At 24.9% G+C, this 16,220-nt stretch overlaps 3 protein-coding genes across 3 annotated transcripts; 2 read left to right on the top strand and 1 right to left on the bottom strand.

The window, feature by feature from the left end:
• Positions 1 to 1,590: 1,590 nt before the first annotated feature.
• On the bottom strand, positions 1,591 to 3,024 carry OCT59_002164 (uncharacterized protein; the record flags this gene model as incomplete). The annotated part of the gene is made up of 1 exon (XM_025323769.1): positions 1,591 to 3,024. The coding sequence occupies one exon, from the start codon at positions 3,022 to 3,024 to the stop codon at positions 1,591 to 1,593; it is 1,434 nt and encodes a 477-aa protein (XP_025189925.1).
• Positions 3,025 to 13,385: 10,361 nt separating this feature from the next.
• On the top strand, positions 13,386 to 14,472 carry OCT59_002163 (uncharacterized protein; the record flags this gene model as incomplete). Its single annotated transcript, XM_066144310.1, has 5 exons — positions 13,386 to 13,416; positions 14,000 to 14,101; positions 14,163 to 14,204; positions 14,279 to 14,329; positions 14,411 to 14,472. 5 exons carry the CDS (start codon positions 13,386 to 13,388, stop codon positions 14,470 to 14,472), a joined length of 288 nt encoding a protein of 95 aa, XP_065995483.1.
• Positions 14,473 to 15,265: 793 nt separating this feature from the next.
• On the top strand, positions 15,266 to 15,613 carry OCT59_002162 (uncharacterized protein; the record flags this gene model as incomplete). Its single annotated transcript, XM_066144309.1, has 2 exons — positions 15,266 to 15,438; positions 15,529 to 15,613. 2 exons carry the CDS (start codon positions 15,266 to 15,268, stop codon positions 15,611 to 15,613), a joined length of 258 nt encoding a protein of 85 aa, XP_065995482.1.
• Positions 15,614 to 16,220: the final 607 nt, after the last annotated feature.

Below are 16,220 nucleotides of genomic sequence, written 5' to 3'. Positions count from 1 at the left end.
TATATTAAAATATATAATAATAAAAATATATCTGAAAAATATAATAAAGATTCAAATCAATTGAGAATTCCTATGAATGTGTTTAAATTGAGGTGATGGACCAGTTAATTCAGGGATAAGGTCAAATAATGCATGGAAAATTTTTTGATATTTGACATGTTGAATGTTATAATAGATGTATGTTGATAAAGCTTCTTTGTCCAACAATTTGCACTTCATTGTATTTCCATATCTGAAAAAGCAACCATGAATCTGTGGTTCAGTGATGTACAGGGGAATATCTGCATAAATGGAAACTTAGCAAAGCAAAAAACTAAATATATATAAATCAGATATTATAGAAATTTTTGCTAGTATTTACTTTAATTCTAAAATAATGATAGTAATAATCTTGTTATCTTCATAAAGAAAAAAATATTTCATGTAAGACTTTTAATTTTAATTTTCCATTTTAAAAGTGTATAAGAATATTGTTTTTCATTTTGAGATTGATTTCTTTTAACAATTTTATTTTAGATAGATTTGTGATTTCTATATGATTAATTTTTCAATGTTTCATTTAAGAAGAGTAAAATAATTTTAGTCTGTTTAAAAATAACTTATATATATCTTTATCATTTAATGTATAATTTTTGTTTACTGAATTAAACATTATTATTAGTAAAGATAATCAAACGGGATGGTATCATTAAAAAGTTTGCAAGATAGTACTCTAATAATTCCTTTAGACTTTTCTAGTGAGAGTATAATTTCTATTAATTTCATATTGATTTTTAATATTTATGATTAATATATAACATAGTAATAAGAAATAATAGATTTGAGAAGTATATATAATAATAAGATAAGATTGGTATAACAAAAAGGTTATTATTATTCATGATTATATCATTTATTAATAAAACATTGTTTTTTATTTAAATATTTTGGCATTAGGGGTGAACCAGAAAAATGAAAAAAAAAGCTGTTTAATTTATATATAATACTGTGGCTTAAATAACATGCTGAAATGATGTAATATGATAAATTTACTATAACTTTAATTAGTTTAATGGGCTTTGATAGATGGCTTTGTTCATGGCTTACCTGTGATTGTTTTTGCTAAGCCAGATTTTATATTAAAAAAAAATATTGCAAACCAATAAGGTTCAATAATTTTTAGATAATCAGAAATAATTATTGGCTTTCATATGTTATTACACTTTTGCAAACAAATAGTAACGTGAATAATAATAGAAATGATGATGATATTGTATACATTTAACAGGGGGAATTAACCGGAGGAAAATTAGGAAAATTAACCGGTGGGGGAAATTAACCGGTGGGCGGAATTACATAATTTCAAGTGAACCCATTACCAGCATTAACATTAATTCCTTACCGGTAACTTTACCTCCGATTTAGCATAGCAACAACCTTATATATTTATTTTTTTTATTATTTATTTTTTTAAAAACAATTGCACTGCATTTCTTTATTAAACCTTATATATTTATTCATAATAAAGCAAATATAATTTTATTATATAATTAATATTTAATACAAGTACGTTTAAATACACATAAATATAATAAAGTAAAACTAACAAAACTAACAAAAACATTTTCGAGTCCATTCGAAATCCTCAAAAGTGGTTTCATCTGAAACGATATCATATTTTTTAATTATTCCCTCTGATTGGTATTTTTTCAATGAATTAGTATAACCTATAATATTTATTTTAGGAAGATGTAATAATATAGGATGTCTACCCTTCCAATTCTCGAAGAATAATTCTAAAAATGCTGAACTAGGTTTCTCATTAAAGCGAAAAAATTTAAATTTAAATAAATTATTTGGTGAAGATATAGTCAAAATATTAAATAAATAAATCCAACTAATACGTTCATCATCAATATCAAAATTAATATATAAACCATTTAAATCTTTACATTTGATTAATAATTTTTCTAATTCTGGAATATTATCATTTCTAAATAATAATTTAAGATATTTAAGTTTTGGACAATTTTGATAAATAACTTGAATAATTATCTTATTATCATTAACATTAGTAAATCCACCATTAATATTTATTTCAATAAGTGATCGATTTGTATTTTTAATTAAATTTTCTAAAACATTGGTTGGAACATATTCAGCTTTTAAAATTTGTAATAAAGGTAAAGATAAATTCTTCATACAATCCCATGACATATAATGAAATCTATTATTTAATTCTAACCTTTTTAAATTTACAAAAGATGAAATATTTGTGATAGGATATTTATGTATCGTGAAACATTGTAAAGAATTTACATGTTTAGTTAACGAATTTTCAAGAGCTTCACAAAATGGTTTATCAAATTTTGAATGATTATTACAATTATTAGTCAAATCAATATTACATAATTTTTCAGAATTTTCAATTAATTTAATGATTCCATATTTGTTATTATCCGCTTCAATAGAAAGTTGTATTTCTTTAATAGATTTACATATTCTCATTAATCCAGTTAAAATTTTATCATCTACGCTGGTGTTACACTTGAGAAATTGAAGGTCTGAAAAACAACGTTCCGCTCCAGAAATAAGATGTAATTTAATATCAAATTTATGAGGTATATTAAGGCGTGTAAATTTTGTATTTCCATTAATAAAAAGTTCAACTATTGTATTCTTAATAATTGAATTATCTGGTTGTTTTTCAAATAAAACATTAATTATCCTTTCAATTTCAATTAAATTTAAATTTCTACAATAAATAATATAATTAAAACTGGGTTTTTTATATGATTTTTTCAAAATATCGGAATCAATTTTTTGGATTAAATCATTTCTCGTTTTATCTGATAAATGTGAAATAATTACGCTCAAGAATGATTTCTCTTTTCTTCTCTTTATATATTTCCAAGGTTCTTTCCATAAAGTTGGAATGATTATTCGACACCATGTTTTGTTAACTAAAGAACATGAATGAAATACTTCATTCAATTCAAGTTCTTTGAAAATCAAATAAAGTATATCTCCGTTTAAATTGGGCATTTTTAAAAAATTTTTTTTTTTTTACGATAAATAATGACAATCGTACGTACGTTATTTATATCATTTTTGTGACATGTTTGTTCACGTTACTCATGTTATTCATGTTATGACCGTTGCGTATCACAAAAATTCAGTCGACCTTTCAATTACTAACTTAAACTGGAAAATCATTTTCATTTTAAATGTGTTAATCAAGAATCATTAAAAACTTAATTCTATTTAAACTCGTGTGTTACTTTCATACTTTCATTGACAAAGTTATATTCTTTGTAAATTGATAAAAAAATGGGGTGGGAGTATTTTTTTTTTTTTTTTCTTTCTTTTTTTTCGAAATTATAATAAAGAAAAATTATTTATATATAAAAAAAATATGACTACTTCAATACATTTAAGAATTGTTTAATTTTGGTTCTTTATATAACAAGAATTTTTTAAGTCGTTCCTAAAATATTAGATTTCCGCAGTAGTTGGACTCGTCACCGAACAAGCATAATTTGTATTGTTTTTTTTTATCTAATGGTTGGGCACATGAACAGGCACATGAACAGGCACATGAGCAACATGAGATAAACAATAAAGAAATGAAAACCTCGGTATGGAAGGCCCTGACGATCACTTGGTGCTTTCATTAAGAATGGTATAAGAAAATAAAGGTACTAAAAAGGAATGTTCAATGATAATTTAAAAAAACTATGACATTATGAACTTTGTTGTTATTATGCTTTGACATAGGACCCCGAGCAATACATGAAAAAGTAAACAATACGGAGTTTGCGACAAAATAATGTATAGAACCTTCCTTTTTTGGATAATTTCAATAATTTCAGGCGGAATTACGTAATTCTGGCCCTGAAGAGTTGCGTATAGCTAATCTAATAGTAAATTAGTGTTGACCTATTTATATGTTACACGGGGTCCTTTTGACATTTTTGTTTTTTGTTCTCAAGAAAAAAAAAAATTTTGAAATGAAATGTGACATAATAAAAGTAAAGCCGTAATATCAATTACCAATGTGAATTGAACGTGAACCTTGAGTAATATTAGCTGGATATTACATCATAATTAAATTAAATAACATTTTTTTTAATGGTAACACGATTAAGCTACAAAAAGCAGCAACAAAGGACACGTGTCTAACGTTGACGTACACCAAAATAAATGGGTAAAAAAACATTGTCAATAAACAATTTGAACAATACTAGATTTTATGAAAATTTTTTTAAAAACAATGTTAAAATAATAAAAGTTTTTTAAAAAATATGCCGTATTTTAAGTTCTTACAATAATGAGATCCTTAAAATGAATATTCGTAATACAAGTTACAAAATAAAATCAATTCGAAGATTTGTATATCCGGCCGAAAAATTTCATGTTCATTTGTCAGACGGTATATAAATTTTCGCCCGGGCGAAAAAAAATTAAGCCGTCCAATCATCCCTTAAAGAATTTGCTAATTTATATAATTTTAAAAAAATTTGGTGATATTTAAACAAGAGGAATATATTTTTTTAATTTTATTTATTTATTTATTTATTATTGAATTGTAGCGAATGCCCATTCTCACCATATTTATATCTAAAATTCTATAATAAAAACTAGAACCTATAAAGCCTTTCGATTATTTAAATTGTATACTAAAAAAAGTCTATCAAATAGCAATTTGCGAGAAGAGTCTATTATATATTCGCATAATTATTTGTGTAATATCATGATATTAAGAAAACGCGCGTATAATGAATTCTTCAATGAAATTGATAAATAATTTTTTCTTGGCTTTTATTCAATAAGATCTAGCTATATTTAGTAAATTCTCCAAAATATTTTTTTTTTTTAAGGTTCTTTTTGAAGAAAAAAGCATAATAATAAAATACTATACATAGACTATAGAATTATTTTAATAAAGTAACTAAGATAGCCATCTTTGGTGATTTTTTAAATATAATTCGCAGTGCAATGTTTTAGTATTCGTATAATATTAATTTCAGATTGCTGCGGATTATAAAGTAACGTATGCACTAAATAACCCTTTGATCTAAACAAAATTTTAAAATAAAAAAAAAAAATTTCTAAAATTCGGTAAATTTGTCGCATGCTTGACAACGAGATTTGAGATCTGATAAGATTTAATAGGGATTTTTTTCGTTTTTTTTTTCATTGTGACTTTGATGTATGACTATTCAAAGGGAATGTACTGTATATCACTTTAAAATACATTTACATCTGCTACTCCAGAATTATAAATAAAAGACGGAGGGAATTCGCTAGTACTTAATAATTAAAAATTGACTGTAGTTTTAAATGATCGTGACATTTTGAAAATTCTTTCCACATTAGTGAATTCATCTATGATCATTCGTGATGCTGCACCTGATTTACGCATCGTATTCATATGACAAATTATTCATAAAAAGAAATTTGGTTTATTATTAAAAAATTAAAAGTTGTGTAAAGCCGTATATTTTTAGTGATTCAAAGAATTTTAGGAATTTGTGTTTGTGATAGTGTAATACGGTGTCGCTACAAGTCATTATGCAATCGTATGTGTCATAGTGATAAATAGTGAAATTAGCCCCTATAAAATTTTATTTGAATATTTCCATTATTTTTACCGTGGCTTTCGTAAAAATTCGTGAATATACATTCCCGGAAAAAAACATGGAAGTATAAAACATGGATCAACATTTTTTACAGAGAATAACAATAGCAATTATTTTTAAAAAACGATAATTACCACTTTTGATTAAATAATATTTAGATAATTAATTAAATTAGATTTGAAAAACATGAATTTAGATAATCGGCAATTGGGACATGCTGATAGGTCAAGTAAACTTAATACCAGTGTTCGGTTTGTTATTATTCATAATCATTTGCCATTTAGTACGGTCATTTCATTTCATTTTTATTTTATTTTTATAATAAGGACAAGAACAGAGACATGACAAAAACGGAAGTTGCTTTGATTTTGATTTTTGATATCTTAATTACCTTATCACATGATTTTAGGCCAGAATTATAGTGTTTACCAACATTAATCTCAAATGACATTGACAAGTGAAATGATGTCACCCTATAAAAAAATTGGATACGTTTTTTATAAAGTTTTTATACGATTTTTTTTCCTTAGAAATAACGTATCATAATAGGATACGAAAAAATGCACAATTCCGTATCACCAAAAATATGGTTTGGATACGGAATTTGCACGGGATTTATATGGAATTTACATGATTTGATCACTGATTTTATCACGAAATTTATACGATTTGGTCACTGAATTTACTATTTGTATTACAGTTTACTATAATTGTATTTACATAAATCTAATTTCACTTTATTAAATTAAAATAAAAAATAAAAAATAAACAAAGTACAAATACATTATGAAAATTCCCTCTTTATTAAAACCATCTATTGCAACCTAAATTATCTATAAGTTCAGGTTCATTTGGAGTCAAACAACCTAAAAGAACAAAAAAAGAGATTGGAAACAAAACCCCCCATCTGCAATCGTCCAAGTCACCAAAGGTCAGCATTCCTACAAAAAAAGAAAGAGAACTCCAGAAATGTCTGACCTACATAAAAGAAAAAAATTATGAGGCGTCTAATGAAAAAGAAACCAAAACAACAAAATAAATTCAAAACTGACCTACAAAAAAAGAAGACTCTGAAGCAACAAAACTGAAACAACCTACAAAAAGAAAAGAATCTGAACCCAACATACAAAAAAACAAAAAAATTTGAACTGACCTAAAAAAAGAAAAAAATCCTGAATCATCCTACAAAAAGAAAAGACTCCCAAACTGATCTACAAAAAAAAAAAAAAGAAACTGAATATTCTCACAAAAAAAATCTGCTGGCCTATGAAATTAAATATAAATAAAGAAGAAAGGGGAATAAAGAATAAACCAAAAAAATATTTTTTTAAAAAGAGAGATAACGAAGTTAGGAAAGTTAAAAAAAAATTTTTTTTTTAAAGGGAGGACGTCAAAGTTAGAAAAATAAAAATTTTTTTATAAAGAGGAATTAGAAATAGAAAGAAGAAATTTTTTTTTAAAAAAAAGAAGAGTGGGAATAAAAGAAAAAATTTTTTTTTAAGGGAGTGACGAAAAAAAATTTTTTTTCAAAGGAGAGTGACGAAAAAAAAATTTTTTTAAAGTGAGGTACGAAAAAAAAAATTATTTTTAAAAGGGGGTGACGAAGAAAGAAGAAAAATTTAGAAAAAATAACAAAAATAAGACAAGAGAAAGAGAAAGGAAAGGAAAGACAGAAAGGAAGATCGGAAGATCAAACTCATCAAAGTAAGGGTTTATATAAAAAACAAAAAACGTATCATAACAAAACAATAAACAATCATGTGATCTCGTGTTATGATACGGAATTTTTGTAAAATTATCTTCTAAAAATATTAAGTTTAAAAATTCCGTATACATTCCGCATGATTAATTTTTTCCGTATACATTTCTTATACATTAGTTTTTTAAAAAAATGTTCAAAAATGAATTACTTATTAAATATACGGAATTTGTATACGGAATCTATAGAAACGTACATAAAATGTATACAAAACGTATCCTTTCCGTATACATATTTTTTATAGGGTCATATGCACTGCAAATACATGTTTCAATCGTGTTACATATCAATATACCGAATTATAACAATTATTCAATACCAAATGTAAAAGTTCGATTTTAATTTCTTGTCCATGGACTATTTTTACATAAATATTTTTTATTTTTTCTTAATTTTCCGTACAATTCGAATGAAGTTTTTTTAAAAAAATTTATAGACTGTGTAGAATAAGTGTTTATAGTATTATAAAAATTACTATATGAAAGTTTGAGTAGTTCAATGTAAAAAAAAAAAAAAATATTACAAAATACGTAAATTTTATGCAATTTATTTTAAGGGTGCGCTATGCACGTAGAAGGATAGTTAGTCAAGAAAATTAAAAATGTGTTTAACAAATATTGTTATTTTATTATCTTAGGAATGTTTAAGACTTCAAGCTAATATTATCTCTAAATTTAACAGCTGATGAAAAAACATAGTGGTAAATTTAAAAGAAGCATTTTACCCGAAATGAAATAATTGTATTAATCGAACCTGGTCCTTATTAGGAAGAATTCTGAAATCCCATGTCTTGCACATCATAAGAAATAGACCCGTTTAAAATTGAAGCATTATTATTATAAGCATTATTATCCGAATACGCTTGGGAGTAGGTTGAATTCTCATAGTATCGAAGGATTTTTATTGAATATTATTTTGTTTATAAACGACAGGATGTTGAATTTCTTGCTGAATTCGTTGTTGAATGACTTGAATGTAAGATTGTATTATAACGATGCGATAACTGGTAATCAGAAATAATAAGATTAATTCTTTCATTCAAGAGTCGCGCATTTTCTAGTTTGGTACACGTCATTATGTCACGTGATATATGTGAATCGTTCGGTAATGGAAAGTAAAATAAGTAAAATTCAAATTTATGAGGTACAGGGGTTGCAGTATTAATGAAAGTATTAGACATTCTTACACTATTATTGTTGTCAAGAATTGCAAGGAAGCGAAGCTATTTCCAGTTTAATCCATTGGTAAATTAGAGTAACCTTTGTGCAGTTTGTTATTTAAATTCATGCTTTTCCAAAATCCAAATGATAATAAAAAGGTTTACATTTAAATTGTTATATAGCAAAATTTGAATTATCCTTATATGGAAATTTTTCTATTAATAATCTATTAATAAAGTTTTTTAAAAATTAAAAAGATTTAAAAATAAACTGAATTACGTACCTTCCTATAGTCAAGCTTAAGTAACCTATACATTTTGTTTTATTTGCTATTCTTATTTTAAAGTAATTTCGTGAAAAAATGATAATTCATGGATGCTTAAAAAAAAGTTTATCTGAATATTTTGTCATTAAGAACAACAATATCATCATGTGTTTAAACGGTCTTATTATGGATGGGCTAGAGGGCGAGTATACGATTGTCTATGAAGATGAAAGTCTCTGATCTTTAATTTTGCAAAATTTTTGACGTTGTCGAACATTTTTATAACAATTAACTTTTCACAGTATTCTTATTACGAGACCCTATAAGAAATATGTATACGGAAAGGATACGTTTTATATACATTTTATGTACGTTTCTATAGATTCCGTATACAAATTCCGTATATTTAATAAGCAATTCATTTTTGAACATTTTTTAAAAAAACGGGGGTGACGAAAACAAGTACAGTATGGAATCCTATGTATGTATGTATGGTGACCTATGTATGGATGTATGGTGGCTCATGTATAGTATATTACTATTGTGATAACTATACCGTATGAAAATTAACACCATACATACCATACATTGACCACCATACATATATACATAGGATTCCATACTGTACTTGTTGACACCATATACAGATCACGCTATATAGTTAATGATATCAGGTGATCTTCATTTTAATAGTGATATTCCTTGTGATTGGTTGTTCTGCTAATCGTGCTATCCTGGAAAGGAAGGAAAATTTTACTAATTTGGTTAGCTCTTATGCGCTAAGTATAGGGTACGTTTTTTATATTATTGATATTGATATTGATATTGGTATTGATATTGAGTTGATATTGAGTTCAATATTACGAACAATGGTCGTTTATATAAAAAAAAAATTGATCATGATTTGCAGCATGAAATTGGTTGATCAAAATCCAAGAGCTAACCATATATTGACATCAAGGAATTATGAATTGACTGGCCAAATATCTAAGAGCTAACTATATATTAACATCAAGGAAATATTTATTATTCGTATACATTGTTCAGGAGGCTAATTCTTGTGATTATAATAGGAATTGAAGGTCAAAATATATATAAAAAAATATATCTTAATTTTATAAAAAAGGCAACATGGTGACCCTGATTATGTAATAAATTTATATTTTTTGATTGGCTACACAAACATGATCATCGCGTCATCTGATAAATGTTTATTTGTTTATTAGATAACGATAATTTTTTTTTCCTTTTTTTTTATTGCAGTGCTATTTTGGCTTGAAAATGACTTTTTTTAAGGCATTTTTTTTTGTTTTTTTTTGTTATTTTATTGTATTTAATGACTCTTTACTTTATTATTAATGCTAACTTTATTTTTTTTCTTTAGATAATGGGATGGCTTCTTTTTATTTGATGTATGTCTTTCTTGCTTTATTACTTTTTATATCTTTCTGTTTTTATTACTTTTTCATTTTATTTGAAATAATACTAACCAGTCATTTCTTTGTTCCTTTTTTTATGGGTGGTGTTTTTGATTATTTTTTCTTCACTTTTTTTCGTCTTTCTATCATTCTTTTCACTTCTTTTTTACCCTTTATTATTTTATTTCTTTCACCTTTTTACTTCTTTTTTATTCTCCATCATCCTTTTATTTCTTTTATTTTTCATTATTATTTTTGCTTTCTTTTCTTTTCCTATCACCCTTTACACTTCCTTCTCACTTCCCGTTTGTTCACCATCATCTTTCTTACTTCTTTTTTATCTCCTATCATTCTTTTTACTTTCTTTTCACTTCATTTTCGTTCACTATCATCTTTCTCACTTCTTTTTCATCTTCTATCATCCTTTCACTTCATTTTCGTTCACCATCATCTTTCTCACTTCCTTTTCATCTCCTATCACCCCTTTACTTCCTTCTCACTTCATTTTCGTTCACTATCATCTTTCTCACTTCCTTTTCATCTCCTATCATCCTTTTTACTTCCTTCTCCCTTCATTTTCGTTCACTATCATATTTCTCACTTTCTTTTCATCTTCTAACAGCCTTTTCACTTCTTTTACATTTCCCTTTCACTTCCCTTTCATCCTTATCATCTTATTACACTTCCTTTTGTCCTTATTATCCTTTTTACACTTTTTTTCATTTCTTTTCTTTTTATCCCATGTCATTTCTTTTTGTTTCCTTTTTTCTTTCATAATTATTAATGTTATATCTTCTTATTTCCTTTTTTTGCTTATTTATTAGCATTTTTTTCATTTTATCATTGTAATTTTTCTTTTTTTTTATAACTATTTACCATTATTATTAGTTTTTATTTCTCTAATCAATAAAATATAATCCACTAAGTGTATAATTTTATAGTTTTAATATTGTATTTAACAAATAAAATTTTACTGTAAATAAAATATTCTTTAAAAATTAACTGATCAAAAATGAAAAATCAGCCAATTAAAATTTTATTACGTTACGTGATAGGGTCGTCATGACAGGTTGCCAAATAATGTTACCCAAATATATATATCCGAATTAAAAAAAATATATTCAAATTTTATTAAAATATATATATGTCAGTGTTCGGAAATGACCTGGTCATTTGACCATTTTTCGGATTAGGAGTCATTTGGTCAAATGACACCCCATCATTTGGCATTTGGCATTTGAATTATTCGCGAAATGACAAATGCCAAATGATTGGGTATCATTTGACTGTCATTTGCGTCCTTTGTCATTTGGTCATTTGTCATTAAAATATTTAAAGATTATTGGACAATTTATAATTACGTGATGTACAAAAAAGGAAGGAGGTAATCGAAATAATCACAAAAGAATCAATTTCACCAAATTATTTATTTTTTACTGTAATCTGAAAATAATAAATAACACAACCATAATTATTAAAGTGATAATACTATCTGATATGTTATTTATTATATATAATTTTATTATATAATTATATGCAATATTATGGCCATCTTATGATTAAATAAAGACAACAATTATATATAAAAATGGTGAAAAATGAGATCCACTACATGTGTTACAATTAAATATTTTTTTGCAAAATCAATTAACTTTTATCTGTGTGGATAAAATGATCATTAGTGAAATAATTATAAGTGAAATAATCCTGTCTATAATAATATTATTAACAAATAATAACCTGTAAAATAATAACAAAATCACGTGATTAAAAAATCTTTACTACTATTGGAACTTTTTTGATTATATATATTAAAACCAATTTTGTTTTAATATTTTTGTTTTCTTAATTAAAATAAACAAAATAATTAATAAAAATTCTCAGAATATTTAATATTTTTCAAATGACTTAAATGACAGGTCATTTGAGTTGCAAATGACAAATGACAAATGACTTGTCATTTGAGTCATTTGTTCATTTCAAGTCATTTGCCGAACACTGATATATGTATATCCAAATTTTATTAATATATATATATACATCCGAATTTTGTTAAAAATATATATCCGAATTTTATTTTGTTAAAAAAATACATATACTCGAATTTATTAAATTTATTTATTAAAAAAATATTATACAAATTTATTTTAAAAAAAAAACATTATATAAATTTATTTATTAAAAAAAAACATTATATAAATTTATTTATTAAAAAAAAACATTATATGAATTTATTTATCAAAGAACAAAAGCATTATATGTTAAAAAAAAATTATATAAATTTATTTATTAAAAAACATTATATGAGTTTATTTATTAAAAAAAAGCATTATACAGATTTAGTGATTATTTAAAAACATTATACAAATTTAATTATTAAAAAAAATTAACGAGTTTACTTATTAAAATATATATTACATGAATTGATTTATTAAAAAAATTATATACCCGAATTTATTAAATTTTTTTACTAAAAAAATATTATACAAATTTATTTTAAAAAAAACATTACATGAATTTATTTATTAAAAAAAACATTACATGAATTTATTTATTAAAAAAAACATTACATGAATTTATTTATTAAAAAAAACATTATATGAATTTATTTATTAGAATAAAAGCATTATATATAAAAAAAAAATTATTTATTAAAAAACATTATACGAATTTAATTATCAAAAAAAAATTATATGAATTTACTTATTAAAATATATTACATGAATTGATTTATTAAAAAAAATTATATATATTACACAAATAAAAAAAAATGTGGACATAGAATTGTCCCAAATTTGATTGTGTGAAATAAATTTTATTGAATAATTTTATTTTAAATATGAATATAAATTATAATATACGTTTTATATAAAATTTTTAAAAAGTTTACTACAGCATGGTTAGAAACTGAAAAATTTTTTTTAAAAAAAATTGTTAAATGTTTTTTATAAATTAAAAAAAATCATAATATTTCTTCTTTTAAAGCCAATTACAAAATTATTGAATCAAAATACAAAAAAAAATAAATTAAATTATTTATTACCAATATTATTGTTTCTGCAAATAAGTGTTAAAATTTATGGTATATATCCTACTCTTAGTAAGGGCCGGTCACCGGCCCTAGGGTATGACTCTAGTTTTCTATATAATCTAAAAAAACTAATGTATACGGAAAAAATTAATCATACGGAATGTATACGGAATTTTTAAACTTAATATTTTTAGAAAATAATTTTACAAAAATCTCGTATCATAACACGAGATCACGTGATTGTTTATTGTTTTGTTATGATACGTTTTTTGTTTTTTATATAAACCCTTACTTTGATGAGTTTGATCTTCCGATCTTCCTTTCTGTCTTTCTTTTTCTTCTCTTTTCTCTTGTTATTTTTTCTAAATTTTTCTTCTTTTTTCGTCACCCCCCCTTTTAAAAAAAAAATTTTTTTTTTCGTACCTCACTTTAAAAATTTTTCTTTTTCATCACTTCTTTAAAAAAAAAATTTTTTTTCGTCACTCACTCACTCCCTTAAAAAAAAAAATTTTTTTTGATTTTATTCTTTTATTCCCACTCTTCTAAAAATTTTCTTCTTTCTATTTCTATTTCCTCTTTATAAAAAATTTTTTATTTTTCTAACTTTGACGTCCTCCCTTTAAAAAAAAAATTTTTTTTAACTCTCCTAACTTCGTTACCCTCTTTTTAAAAAAATATTTTTTTTGATTTATTCTTTATTCCCCTTTCTTTTTTATTTATATTTATCCCTTTTTTTATTTCATAGGCCAGCAGATTTTTTTTTGTGAGAAGATTCAGTTTTTTTGTAGATCAGTTTGGGAGTCCTTTCCTTTTTGTAGGATTGTTCAGGATTTTTTTCTTTTTTTAGGTCAGTTCAAATTTTCTTTTTTTTTTTTGTAAGTTGGGTTCAGATTCTTTTCTTTTTGTAGGTTGTTTCAGTTTTGTTGCTTCAGAGTCTTCTTTTTTTGTAGGTCAGTTTTGGATTTATTTTGTTGTTTTTGTTTCTTTTTCATCAGATGCTTCATAATTCTTTTCATTTATGTAGGTCAGACATTCTGGAGTTCTCTTTCTTTTTTTGTAGGAATGCTGACCTTTGGTGACTTGGACGATTGCAGATACTATATGAAGGGGGGTTTTGTTTTCAATTAAGTTAGACGTTCTTTTTTGTTTTTTTTAGGTTGTTTGACTCCAAATGAACCTGAACTTATAGATAATTTTGGTTGCAATAGGTGGCCTTAATAAAGAGGGAATTTTCATAATGTATTTGTATTTTGTTTATTTTTTATTTTTTATTTAATTTAATAAAGTAAAATTAGATTTATGTAAATATAATTATAGTAAACTGTAATACAAATAGTAAATTCAGTGACCAAATCGTATAAATTTCGTGATAAAATCAGTGATCAAATCATGTAAATTCCATATGTATTCCGTGCAAATTCCGTATCCAAACCATATTTTTAGTGATACGGAATTGTGCATTTTTCCGTATCCTATTATGATACGTTATTTCTAAGGAAAAAAATCGTATAAAAACTTTATAAAAAACGTATCCAATTTTTTTATAGGGAGAAATAAACTTTTAAAGGTTTTATACTGCATGGATCCTTTTTATAATCTAAAGTCACTAATTGTAGCTGCGATTACATAATGTGCACATGTTTCTGCGATTTGTTGATTATTTTATTATATATACTATACAGTCTATATTATGGTTGAACATGATTTCATTTTAAGTTGAGGAACTTAATCATTTACGATTAATGGTGTCTAGTCAATTATGCAAGCAAAGGAGGTGTTGGCTATGTTTTTGGGTAATAAATACCTATTCTTTTCCCAAAAAAAACCTCTTTTAACGCAATTTCCATATGGAAATTTGACAACTTTACAAGAGAACACCCGTATTGTGAGTGAATTGCAAGCCGACGCGTCGCTATCACACAAGAGCAATGCGAATAAATTATCAACGTACCTGTGATCTTCTGCTCCCAAATGTCAAGTCATCAACACTTCACTTCGAACAATATATCGAATGTTAACAGGAGACGTTCCTACAGCTAACACTACAAATGATGCAAAAGTTAATGAACGTGTTAAGAACTTGGGGATCCAGAAATTGCCATTGATTTACGTTAGCATGGAAGAGGTAGATCCAGCAAATATGACATCTTTTAGAAAATTTAAAAACCTTCCATCTAGATTAAAGTAAAAAATTAATTAATTATCTACTTATTATCATTTGGATTTTGAATATACAAGATTATTACAACTTATCAATTGATTAAACTGGAATAGTTCCGCTCCTCAACAAATTCTTTTCCAAATACTTAACAATGTTGAAGTATCTGATACAAAACACCTTGCACATCAATACTATTAATTCTACGACTCTTGCGCTTCATAATACTATATTTGAGTTTTATTTTCATTGCATTTAGGTCAATTTTGGTATCAGCAATTATATTTTCAACATATGATTCATTTGGGCGGATTTCGGAATGTCGATCACCAAATCCGTCCAAATGTAAATTTTGCGAATACGAATAATAATATTAAAGTTTTTTGGGACGAGAAAATAACCATCAAAAATCTTCTAACTAAAAAGAACGTGAGATAGGTGCGAAAAAAAATTATCAAATTATTATTTACCTCAAATCTTCTTTCATTTGTGTAATAATTTATATTTATATATTTACCCTGTAAAAAAAGTTGATCCGTTTTTATATTCCATCTTTTTTTCCGTAAAAGGCTCAAATTAATAACCTTATATCACGGAATTTTTTAAATTATTTTCATTTTCCGTGAATGATCCGTGAATCTCCTGACTTTGAACATTTCCATAAAATTTTTAACATGTATAAATATGATGCAATTATGCAAACTTTTTTTGGGTTTGATTATTTTTGAAAATAAGATTATATGATCGTATTTTTTATTTACAGTACATTTCATTTGTTTTAATATTAAAAACAATTCTTTGTAAAATG

The sequence above is a fragment of the Rhizophagus irregularis genome, chromosome 10, assembly GCF_026210795.1.
Source record: "Rhizophagus irregularis chromosome 10, complete sequence".
Classification (NCBI taxonomy): Eukaryota; Fungi; Glomeromycota; class Glomeromycetes; order Glomerales; family Glomeraceae; genus Rhizophagus; species Rhizophagus irregularis.
Note: the sequence above shows the minus strand (reverse complement) of the source record. Positions and strands in the feature narration are given on the sequence as shown.